Source organism: Rattus rattus, chromosome X (genome assembly GCF_011064425.1).
Source record: "Rattus rattus isolate New Zealand chromosome X, Rrattus_CSIRO_v1, whole genome shotgun sequence".
NCBI lineage: Eukaryota > Metazoa > Chordata > Mammalia > Rodentia > Muridae > Rattus > Rattus rattus.
The window spans coordinates 88,425,640-88,437,271 of record NC_046172.1 but is presented as its reverse complement, the minus strand read 5'-3'; the positions used below and the strand labels follow the sequence as shown (position 1 = coordinate 88,437,271).

At 40.9% G+C, this 11,632-nt stretch overlaps 1 protein-coding gene across 1 annotated transcript; it reads right to left on the bottom strand.

The window, feature by feature from the left end:
• Window positions 1-10,227: 10,227 nt before the first annotated feature.
• Window positions 10,228-11,127, bottom strand: Tceal3 (transcription elongation factor A like 3). The gene is given in 3 exon segments (XM_032889761.1): window positions 10,228-10,579; window positions 10,582-10,633; window positions 10,635-11,127. Coding segments are annotated over 3 exon segments (597 nt in total). The 5' UTR covers window positions 11,070-11,127; the 3' UTR covers window positions 10,228-10,469.
• Between the last annotated feature and the right edge of the window lie 505 nt (window positions 11,128-11,632).

Below are 11,632 nucleotides of genomic sequence, written 5' to 3'. Positions count from 1 at the left end.
CTATTCTCCCTTTGAGAAGCAGCTCTTGTCCTGGTATGAGTAACCAACTTACCATGTGACCTGAGAGGGCCACAATGTGCTGGTTATTATCTCACCCACCAAACCACAAAGTTGGACATGTACAGTAGTAATCTAACATTAAGTGGAAGTGGTATGTATGTGAACAGGCCCAAGTACATACCGAAGGCATGAACAAATTGCATAATGATGCGGTCCAAGTGCTTTTGGGGAGGCTTAGGATTCTTACTCCTTCAGTAATGCCTTCCGTCCCTAAGCATGCACTCATGGCTTCATGGGGGGGTGTTTTATGATCAGTTATTGAGCTAGAGAAAACTTAGGACTGGTTTATAGATGTGTCTGCATAGTAGGCAAGAATACCACCCAGAATTGAGCAGGTAAGACATTATCACCCTTTCTTGGAAACCCCTGAAAGATACTGGTCAAGAAAAATCTTCAGAATGGGCAGAATTTCAGATAATAAACATGGCCATACAATTTTCTTGGAAAGAGAAATGGCCAAAGGTGTGATTAAATACTGATTCATTGGCTATAGCCAATGGCTTGGGCAGATGAAAGTGGAGTATGGTTGTATAATTGCTGAGAATGATGTTTGGGCAAGAAGGATCTGGGTAGATCTCTCCAAATGGGCAAAGGAGGTATTGAAACTTGTGTTCTATGTAAAAGCTCATCAAAAGGTATCCTAAGGGCAAAAACTACATCTTATGAAGATCTAAGTTCATTTGAAGGAGGAAAGCCTAAACTGAAGGCGTTTCCTGGTCTTCAGAGGCGACTGTCTAGTGAAGTGTTTCCCTAGGGTCAGCACACAGATTATAATAAAGTTGTGGTCAGGCAGACAGGATACACCTGATGCTGGCAGCAGAACTTGGTAGCATCATCTGTATGGTACTGATTTAGAAGACATGAAAGAAAGATGAGAGAGAGAGAGAGAGAGAGAGAGAGAGAGAGAGAGAGAGAGAGAGAGAGAGAGAGAGAGAGAGAGAGAGAGAGAGTGAGAGATCCTGTTCCACTATTTCAGAGAACAAATGAGACCAGGCAATGGATGGCAGAGTCTAAGTCCCTAAAATGAGGGCCTTTGAGAAATCATTGTGTGACACTCTGAGGGTGAAACTGAAGTTGGAATGAAAAAAAATCCAGGATATTGGTGATACCATAACCATGGGCTAGCCATTAAGTAAAGCTGCAGGTGTGGAGAGGAACAGGTTCAAGAGAGAGGCTACGCTGGATGGGTAAGGCTAATTAAACCCTTTGGAGCCCAGCCAATTTCATCTTGAAATGGTAGACTAGGATTTGTTATTTTCCCCAATGGATTTTGGACTTGATTGCTTTGATCATTCCTTGTTATGCTCCAATCATCTATTTTGGAAAGGAAATGATTTATTCTGCATCATTATATGTTATGTAAATGGGTACTTTTAAAATTTTTTATTTCACAGGAGCTCACAGTTAAGAGATTGTCCTGAGTCTAAAATGTGAATTTTGGACTTTACAACTGTTGTAAAAGACTATGCTTTGAAGTTGAACTTATTTTGCATTGTAACATGAGCAGAAGAAGTGTAATTTTATGATTTAAAGTGAAGTGTTTGGGTGTCAAGTTGACAAGGGGTTGGCTTAATTGTTAATAATGAAATGTCCAACTTTAGAAGATTTAGAATTATCATTAGAATTATCATAAGTCTTTGGATTTACCTAGGAGGGATTACCTAGATTAGATTAATGAGGTGGAAGACCTGCCCACAGAGGGTGATATCATTTCTGGGTGCGGACCCTGGACTGTATAAAAAGATAGATATGAGCTGAGAGCAGGCACACACTGTTCTCTGCTTCCTGATTAAAGATAAAACGTGACAACTTCTTCAACCTCCTGACCATAGGACTTACCTGTCATAAAGAGCGCATCCTCAAAGTATGAGCCTCAAAAGTACCTTTCTTCTTAAGTTACTTTTCTCAGGGAAATTAATCACTGCAACAGGAAAAACAACTAAAACACGATGTAACTGGAATTTTAGGGAGCAAACCCTGTAATCCCAACAGCCTAGACTTGTAGTGAAAATCAGAAAGTAGATTTATAATCAATAAAAAGCCTCCAGTAATTCCAAGTTCAGTTTCAAGGTACTGGCACAAGATTTCCATTTAAATAGAGAAGGAGCTGGAAAAAGAGATATGTATACTTCAATAATCTTAGTCAAGGTGTGGTCTAGTTGATCATTGTCCCCATTCTGATTCTTCAATGCAAGACACTGTTATTAATCCTGGAATTGTTGAGGGAATCAGTCATCACATACATAAAGATTATTTGGGGCTATAGCCTCCCCAACATGTGTGAATGCCTTCATATGTGGCTGGTCTGTCCTACAGTGTCTGCTCATATTGGAATCTAAAGTGATTGCAGGGTTAAAGCAACGACATCATTGTCCCTTCAGCCTTGAATGGTAGTAACACAGAATTCTCTAGAAAGACATTCTTGAATATTCTGTTTATGTAGAGTCAAGCAGGCATCTGCCCAGAGTGAAGGCAGAGATGTCAGACATTCTACTTTTAGTCAGTTTGTGAGCCCGAGTAAATAAATCAATGCTTTATTGTTGTTGTTTTAGCAAAAGTCCATGAAGTACCTATGATATCTATTGGCCATTTGTGTATCTTTTAGGAATCAAACAGCTATTTATACATTTGTGCATTTTCTGCTTGTTTTAGTTACTGTTCTATTGCTGTGAACAGACACCATGACCAAGGCAGTCTTTATAAAAGAAATCATTTAATTGGAGCTCTCCTTACAGTTTAAGAGGGCTAGTTCAATATCATCATGTCAGGGAATATGGCAATGTGCAGGAAGTCATGGTGCTGGAGAAGTAGCTTAGCGCTTACATCTGATCAGGCAGAGAGGAAGGGAGGCAGGCGGAGAGGGAGGGAGGGCGAGGGAAGGGAGAGAGGAAGAAGACTAGAGGGAGGAAAGGAAGGAGGGTGGAGGGGAAAGAAGAAAAGGAGAGAGACAGAGAGACAGAGGACAGAGAGAGAGAGAGAGAGAGAGAGAGAGAGAGAGAGAGAGAGAGAGAGAGAGAGAGAGAGAACCCACCCCTCAGTGGTACAAACCATCCCAACAAGGACACACATCTTAATTCTTTCCAAAAAGTTCCATCAACTGGGGACAAGGCATTCAAATATATGAGCCTAACGGCGCCATTCTCATTCAAATCATCACAGTTCCCAACATACATGCTTTTAAAAAAAAGGTTGGTGGTGCTTGGACTGAACTCAGGTCTTTACATATATTAAACATGTACTCTATGACTGAGTTACACATAAAGTTCCTGTGCATTTTTAATGTTGAGTTACTCATGTTTTATAATTAAAATTCAGAGTCCCTCCTTATGTGTTCTGGAAATTGGCTTTAAATTTGGAAATATTCTATTCCATACTGTACCTTCTCTTTTCACTTATTTCTGTTTTCTTTTTGAAACAGAGTTTTTCTAGGAAGCCCAGGACAGCCTCAAATCTGCTATTTTCCTGCCCCAATTTCTGAATGCTGATATTACAAGCATGTGTAACCACACTCAGATTTTTTTTCATCCTGCTGTTTCATTTTCATGAGGCAGAATTTATCTTGTTTTTGTTATATAATGTATTGTTTGTCATGGCAAAGAAAACTTGTCTGAATTAAGATCATGAATATTCATCCTATGTCAAAGTTTTTAGCTGTTGCATTTCTATTTATCATCCATGTAGAGTTCTTTGGTAGGTGTTGTAACTTAATGGCTGAAGCCTTTCTTTTGCTTTCTGAAACCTACAGGAGAGATGTCCCTGTTTTGACAAAACCTGCCTGCCACATGTTCTCAAACCCTGTATTTGAAAGCTACCTTAATTAATGACTATCTTTTGTTTTCTAACTATAAAATCTCATATAACCATGTCCACATTGGAACATGTTAGGGCAAACTGAATCTGAGTTCTGAGGACATGGTCATTCATGTTTAGCTCAGAATAAATTTCCTTGTTCCTTTTGAGGTGAGGGCTGTTTTGTTTTGATTTGTTTTGTTTTGTTTTGTTGTTGCTTTGCTTTTTTAATAAACAGCTTTGGAACATGAATATGTGACTGCAGGGATAATCTACTTGCACTGTAGAAGTCACCTGAATTTTACCAGCATGGACCCTTTTGGCCTAACTATCTACATTGCTTGGGTAGATACGAGTTCTTTTCTGGTCCTGAGAGTACATTCAATTTGGTTGATAGTTTATCAGTTTATTCTTTACTTTTGTCAGAGAATCTTGTTGAGACATTTGTTTATTTTGTTTCATAACATTTGTATGCTAAAATTCAGGCAGTTTTCCTCTTGTCATTCTTTTTAAATATCTAAGATTGTGTTTTTCCTGGGCCCTGTCTGTATATTATAACCTTGGGTATTCAGTGTAGAAACTCTATAAGCACATGATAATAAAGGCATTGAAGAAGTTCTTGTTCTCAGTGAAGAATGATAATTACAGTAGTTCAATTCTCAAGTCTTTGGAAAAAGTGAGGAGCTGTAACTAAAGATAATATGGCCTTGGGTTACCCAAAATGGGGGACATTGAATGTACTCATTTTTCTTTATGATATACTAAAAGTCCTAGAGAATAGAAAAAATTCAACTTATTTTAAGTAGAGTTTAAAAGCATCTAGGAAACAAATGATGAAATTGCTAATTTATATGAAACTAATAAATATTTGAAACTATTAAAAAGGGTTAAAGAATGGGAACTTAATAAACTCTTAGAAGCTATGTCATGCATAATTCAAGATGAATTCTGAAGAGTTGAATTTTCCAACCCACCATTGTCTTTTCACCTGCCCTGATATTCATCGTCCACACTAAGCATCATACTTTATCAACCTCCGTACTAGTCTCTTCTCTGTTTATCTCCAAGCAGGGCGAAAAGCTGTATCAAAGGTAGAGATAATGTTATGTGGTTGTTGTTGTTGTTGTTGTGGTTTAATGAAAAAGAGCCTACGGGGAGGAGAGATCCTTACACTATTTGTACTCCCTGGACTGGACAAAAAACTATGATTGTGGGGTTTGGGGTTGTTATCAGGACACACAAGAATTTGCTAAAGAATACAGATGACTGTAATGTCTTACAAGCCAGAGTCTCTAAACTTTTATTAATTTGGAATTTTCATCTGTAACAGTGTCTCACTCCCTGTAACTCGTCTTTTTAAAAATAAGGAAGGGTTTTGTTTTCTGACATTTGGTCTTTATTTACATGTAAAAGGTGTAGGTTTTCTACCTTATTTCTGTTAATATAGTGCAGATTACCTAGTACTATGGAGGGAAAAAGAGGATCAATAACCTGGCTTTAAAAACTGTAAAATGTTAAATCTACATAAAAGGTACAAAAATCTTTGTTGTTTTACATTTATTTTATATATGGCTATCTATACATATTGTCCACATATATGCTTATATATGTAAATTGTTTATGTGATACAAAACTGCTTATACCTGAGTGCTTACATAATTGAAATCACTAAATCAGTCCACTTTCCTTTAGTTCATAATGTAAGAGGCTTGGTCACCAGATCCAAAACTCTAAATAAAGAGATGAATAATAGTGAGAGGAGAAATGTGATCATTGTGACCCCAAGTGTGTCTTCAGGGTACTAACAGGAGCTGTGAAATTAGAAAAAGGAAGTGATTCGAGACACAAAAGATTTCTATGATTAAGTAATCTTAGTGAAGAAGGTACAGTCCATGATTATTGTCCGAGTTTCTGGTTTTTGCAGGTTACTTTGTTGTTCTCAAAACACAGTGACTACAGGTTGAGTACAATTTAACTCACTGTTTTCAGCTTTTTTTCCTTTTCTTTTATTGGATATTTTCTTTATTTACATTTTAAATGTTATCCCCCCACCTTTACCCTCTGGAAATCCCCTATCCCATCCCCCACCCCTGCTTCTATGAGGGTGCTTCCCCACCAACCACCCACTCCCTCCCGCCTCCCTGCCTTAGCATTCCTCTACACTGGGGCATCCAGCCTTGACAGGACCAAGGGCTTCTCCTCCTATTGATGCCTGACAATGCCATCCTCTGCTACATATATGGCTGGAGCATGGGTCCCTCCATGTGTACTCTTTGGTTGGTGGTTTAGTCCCTGGGAGCTCTGGTTGTGTCTGGTTGGTTGATATTGAAGTTCTTCCTATGGGGTTGCAAACTCCTTTAGCTACTTCAGTCCTTTCTTTAACTCCTCCAATGGGGTCCCAATTCTCAATCCAATGGTTAGCAGCAAGCATCCTCATCTGTATCAGTAAGGCTCTGGCAGAGCCTTTCAGGAGACATCCATATCAGGTTCCTGTCAATAAGCACTTCTTGACATCCACAAGAGTGACTGGGTTTGGTGGCTGTATAGGGGATGGATGCCCAGGTGGGGCAGTCTCTGGATGGCCTTTCCTTCAGTCTCTGCTCCACTCTTTGTCCCTGTATTTTGTTCCCCCTTCTAAGAAGGACTGAAGCATCCACACTTTGGTCTTCCTTCTTCTTGAGGGGGTCCGTTTTCAGCTTTGAAGAGTGAAGAAGTTAGACAGACATTTCCCAAATGATCAACCTGCCTAAGCAGAGGAGTAAGCAGGTAACACCAAAGACAGGAAATAAGCACAAGATGAAGGCAGAGGTGCCAGACTTTTACCCACCTTTGTTTGTCTTTCAGGCTCGAATGAGAAGTCGATGTTTTGTTTTGTTCTGTAGCAAGGTTGATCTCTATGTTCCTGTTATAAACAATTAGATGTTAAACAAAAGGTTAATTTAAATTTATTGGTGAGAGAAAATAGACATGTCTCTAGGACTGTTAAACATATTTTGTCTGCTTCAGGTACAGTTTTTTTTTACTAAAATATAGTTAATTACTATATTAATATATAGTTCATTAATGTTTATAGTTACTACATTAATATATAGTTAGTAAAAAATTTTCTAAACTTTACAAAAAGAAGATAGAAACAAACCATCAAGCATGCTGAATAAATGCACAAAATTATAGAGATTAAGCACTTTTTTGGGTAAAGACTGTTAAAGTTAAAAAGGAGATGCTGTTAGATGAGAAAGGGTTTCACATAGTAAAATAAGATTTTGTGCTAAAATGGAAAAGGATCCAGGAGTGTAAGAATGTCGAGACAGAACAGAGGATGCAGTGCAAGAAGGAGCTGGCTGCGGTGCAGCTGCTGGCTGTCCCCCCACAGAAGCTGGCAAGCACCCTATGCAGACATTGTCTGAGTCCTACGGGCCACAACACCATTCTGGAAAGTGAGGTTATACCAAAAGCTTTCCACTTTCAGTCCCCTCTTTTCTCTCTCCAGCCTAGGGACCAGGGAGCTAGCCTGCAGGACTTTGCTGTAAATCTCCCCACTTCCAGAGTTAGGAACAGACTTCTATGTCTGCCAGGTGAGGTCAGAGTGTCCTTGGAGTCCCCACCTCCATGCTATCTTTCTCAAGAACATTCAGAATAGCTCCATTCCAAATTATGAATGGATTTATCAAATGTATACACTCCAATGTGTACACTAGTTTAATATTATTAGACAGTAAAACGTAGAAAGACAATGCATGCTAGTAGACAAACCTTTAAAATATTGCGAGTAAAAGAAGGTAGTTACAAAAACTCCACATGCTTCAGGATTCCACTGATACTATTCAAGTCCATAGAGAAAGAGGGTAGATTAATGGCTGCCATTAACTGGAGGTGAGGGCTGTCAGCTGCGGAGATTAGGAATGAAAGCAAAGTGAGTGTGAAGGTATAGTTGCTTTTGGGGAGTGCCGATGATGTTCTAAAGTAAGACATTGGGGGAAAACTTGGTGAATGTGCTCCATGCCAGTGAATTATATTCTTCTTTTTATAGTGCTGAGGCACTGTAGAACTGCATCTTCACCCTTACCTGCACACTTTTAGTAGGTATGTTTTAAGGAATATGGATAATACTTGTTTTTTAATGTATAATTAATTATTTCCACTTAAGTATATTGCCTCTCCACAGTGGGAAAGTTGCATTGGGCCAATGCAGAATCACAACTCTCATCTTAAAGGGAATAAGATATAGTTAATTTTGGAGCCATTATGAGGGATCTTGGCCTGGGAATACGATTTCAGTTAGCAGAAATTCCACATTCCAGTGTGGAAGCAGTATCTTGAAGTTTTGTAGACTATCAGGACAAAGAAAGTCACAAATCAAGGCACATTTAAAAATACACTGATGGGTGCATCAGGGAAATGGTTACAGCTTGATTGGGGGGCATTTCTACCTGCCCAAGATGCTGTCTGATGACAGTCTTAGTTTCTGGGTTGTTGGAAGTTAGTAGTCGGTAAGTAACTATATTTCAAAATACTTTTTTATTTGTCAGTTACAGAATGTTATTTCTGACAAAGAATGGCTGCTGAGGCCTGGTGGTGGCTAAAGATACCCCAAGATAAGGTAATTAGGCTCTGGACCTGCAATGTTCCAACTTCTCTACACCACTGCAGATGTAGTTAGCCTGCAGAACAGCTTCTTTAAGGAGGTCTCATTCATAACTGGAACCAGTCTTACCTTTGGAAGTAGTACTATATTAAGAGGTCATGATTACGCTCAGTATCTGGCATAATCTAAACTCAGCTATGACAATAGTCTTCTGATCGTGTTTTGAAAGTAAATCAATATTGTTAATTTCTTTATAGCACTAGTCCTGTTTCTGTGGCCACCTTATGCTTGGTTCTACTGGACAAAGGCTCACACTGAAGGAGAGGGAGCAGGGCTGTATGGTATCTATGAAAAAATAATTTCTTCCTGCCAACTCTTGAGTTTCTTCTAGTGTGGATGTCCTTAGTCATTAATAAACAGACATGGATTATCTACATGGGATTCTGCCTCATATGTACATTTCAAATGGGTAAAAACTGACAGAACCTGGGTCAGGGTGTAATCTGTGTTTGGCATAATTAAATTCAGGTATGACAATAGTCATTTGGTCAGGTTAGCAAAGGAAATCAATATTGTTCATGAGAGAGCCCTGTGCCTGTCTCTGCACTGGTGGGACACCTCTGAGCTGTTGCCTTAGTACAGAGGGGGTGAGCCTGGTCTGTCTCACACTGCCTCTCCAGAGGAGCTTTTACAGACAAATGATGCTTTCTCCTTAAGTCTCCTTATGTTGCTTAGCAGAGGGCTCTCTCTCCTGAAAAGCAAAGTCTAAAACTTTTCAAAGCTTGGAGACACAAGTCCTTACTTGAAAAATTAATAAAGATAACCTTTTAAAAAGTATAGCACAAGCCTGGCTCAGCTACTTTGTGAGCTGAGCACAAAAAAAAACCTTTAAAATTTATCATAATTTTTTATAACATTTAACCAAAAAGCTACAAGGCATTAAATGATATTCTGTGAAGGAAAAGTTGTTACTAAAGGTTTAGTCTCCTTTGTCAGAAACGCTTGGACTCAGAAAGGCTTCTGGCTACAGAGGGTTTTGTTTGTTTGCCTTGTGTTTGGAATACTTGCCTACGCTTTATCTCTCAGACATCTTAATCTGAAATCCAGGATACCGAAAAGCATACAGTGGGAGATTTTATGCATAATCCTCTAGAGGCTAAACAGGAGCCAGACAGAGCCTTCATCTCAGATGCCTGCAGTTGCTCCAGGGAAACAGGTGGCAACGCTTCTCAGCCCTCCTCAGTTGACAAGGTTCAGGGTCCATCCCCTCCACACGCCCATGACATGTAATCTATTGTGCAACCCTGGGAGACAAATGTTATCCTCATTTTATAGATGACGACATTGACCTTTAAAGCAAAAGATGCATTATAATGCCAAGTTTATACCTTTAGCACCGAGTTCCAGAAGTAATGTGAATTTTATTGATTTTTATTCAAACAGAAAGGAGTTTAAATGTCTTCTGTCATCTAAACCTCTTTAATAGTTCACCAGATTGTCATATAATTTTCTGTTTCTGAAGTTGTTATTATGACAATCATAATCTATATCCGTTAATAGAAAGGAGCACTAGGGTATTAGAGGACTCAGGAGAAGAGGCCACAGTTTGAACTGATCTGGTTACAACAAGCAGGGGAACGGCAGGAAGTCTCCAACCACCTGATGATTGCGTCTGTACGTTTTTCCTTAGTGCTATAAGCACTGGTAGAGTTTCGATGTACACTTTCACAGTTTTCTTTGTGCTAAAATGCATTCTGCAAACACATTTTATATAAACAGGCTGATAGCGTATATGTAGTTCTGCAAACTTTTTATTGTTATTTTACAATGTACATGCACATGGGTGAAAATCCTGTACTAAAAGACAGAGAGCACTGTAGTTGGGTCAGAAGGCTGCTGGTAAGGACAGTGATACCTATAGCAGAGTTTCGGCTGAAGATTAAATAAAGCACAGGCCCGGCAAGTAGTTACCAGGGAAAGCAGGGCCAGCAGTGTTCTTTCTCCTCAGAGAGGTCAGAATTGAAGGCCAAAGGCATTAAAGGTATGGGATGTCATGGAGGCCCCTCTGTCTCCTGCCTCCGCCGCCCCTCACCCCCCTGACTCCCCGTTGGCCCCTGGGGACCAAAGCCTCCTGTGCATCTCTTGCACCCAGTGAAAACCACCCACTTTCTGCCTCTTCCTCAGCTCTTCCTGAGCCCTCGCTCACATCTGCACACTCTCACATCGCCTCCTCACTGCTCACATGCCTGTCCTGTAAGTCCTCCTGGGAGTTCTTGGGAGAATCATCTGTCCCCCTATCTGTTTTTCGCTTTGCTTTCCGGGGCACATAATCTTCAGCGGGGCGCTTTTCTGCAGCTCGCGCCTCGCTGGCTGACTTTGCCTGGGAATCGGGCTTGCTCTCCCCTTGGCGCTTGCCCTCCCCGTCAGACTTTCCCTGCTTCTCGGGCTTCCCCTCATCTTGCCCCTGCTCATCTGGCTTTGCCGCCTCCTCTAGCTTGCCCTGGCGCGCTGGCTTTGCTTTCTTGTCCGGCTTCTCTTCCTCATCTGACTTTTCTTCATCTTCAGGCTCTACTTCATCTTCTGGCTTTCCCTCCTTTTCCAGCTTGCCTTCGTTTTCACCGCGGAGTTGTTCCATGTCAAGGTTTCCCTCCTTTTCCTGTCCTGAGGGTAAAAGTGGGGAAACAGGAGACAGAGGAGAGATGTGAGAGACGGAGACACCTGACACAATACAGGCTCATTAGCATCTGTCTTTGCATTTGGCCCTTTGAGGGGTCCAGGTGGCTGTCCCAACCCATCAAGTATGTCACAGGCTTGCACCCCTCCTCCACCCGAGACAGCAATGCCATGCCAGGTCCTGCCACCTTCTTGGTGCTCACTGTGGCAAGCTCTGCGCGTGTGTTATATGGGATAGCTTGGGAGGGAGCAAGAGAGTGGGGTCCCAAATCTTGCCCCATTTTGTTACTATTCACTGACCGGCAGGGATCCTGAGCTGGTCGATCCTCCTTTTCAGGTGTCCAGGTGCGCTGGGAACAACAGAGACCTACAGACAGGACAGAGGAGCAGTGGTTGCGTGGTCAGTGGATGCACAGAGACTGTCCTGCAGTCCATACTCATCACTCAATCTTGTCCTCCGTTACCCCACCACCCCCGCATACCCAAGCCGCCATTTCTTTTCAGGCCTTGGGCAGGATGCTCTCC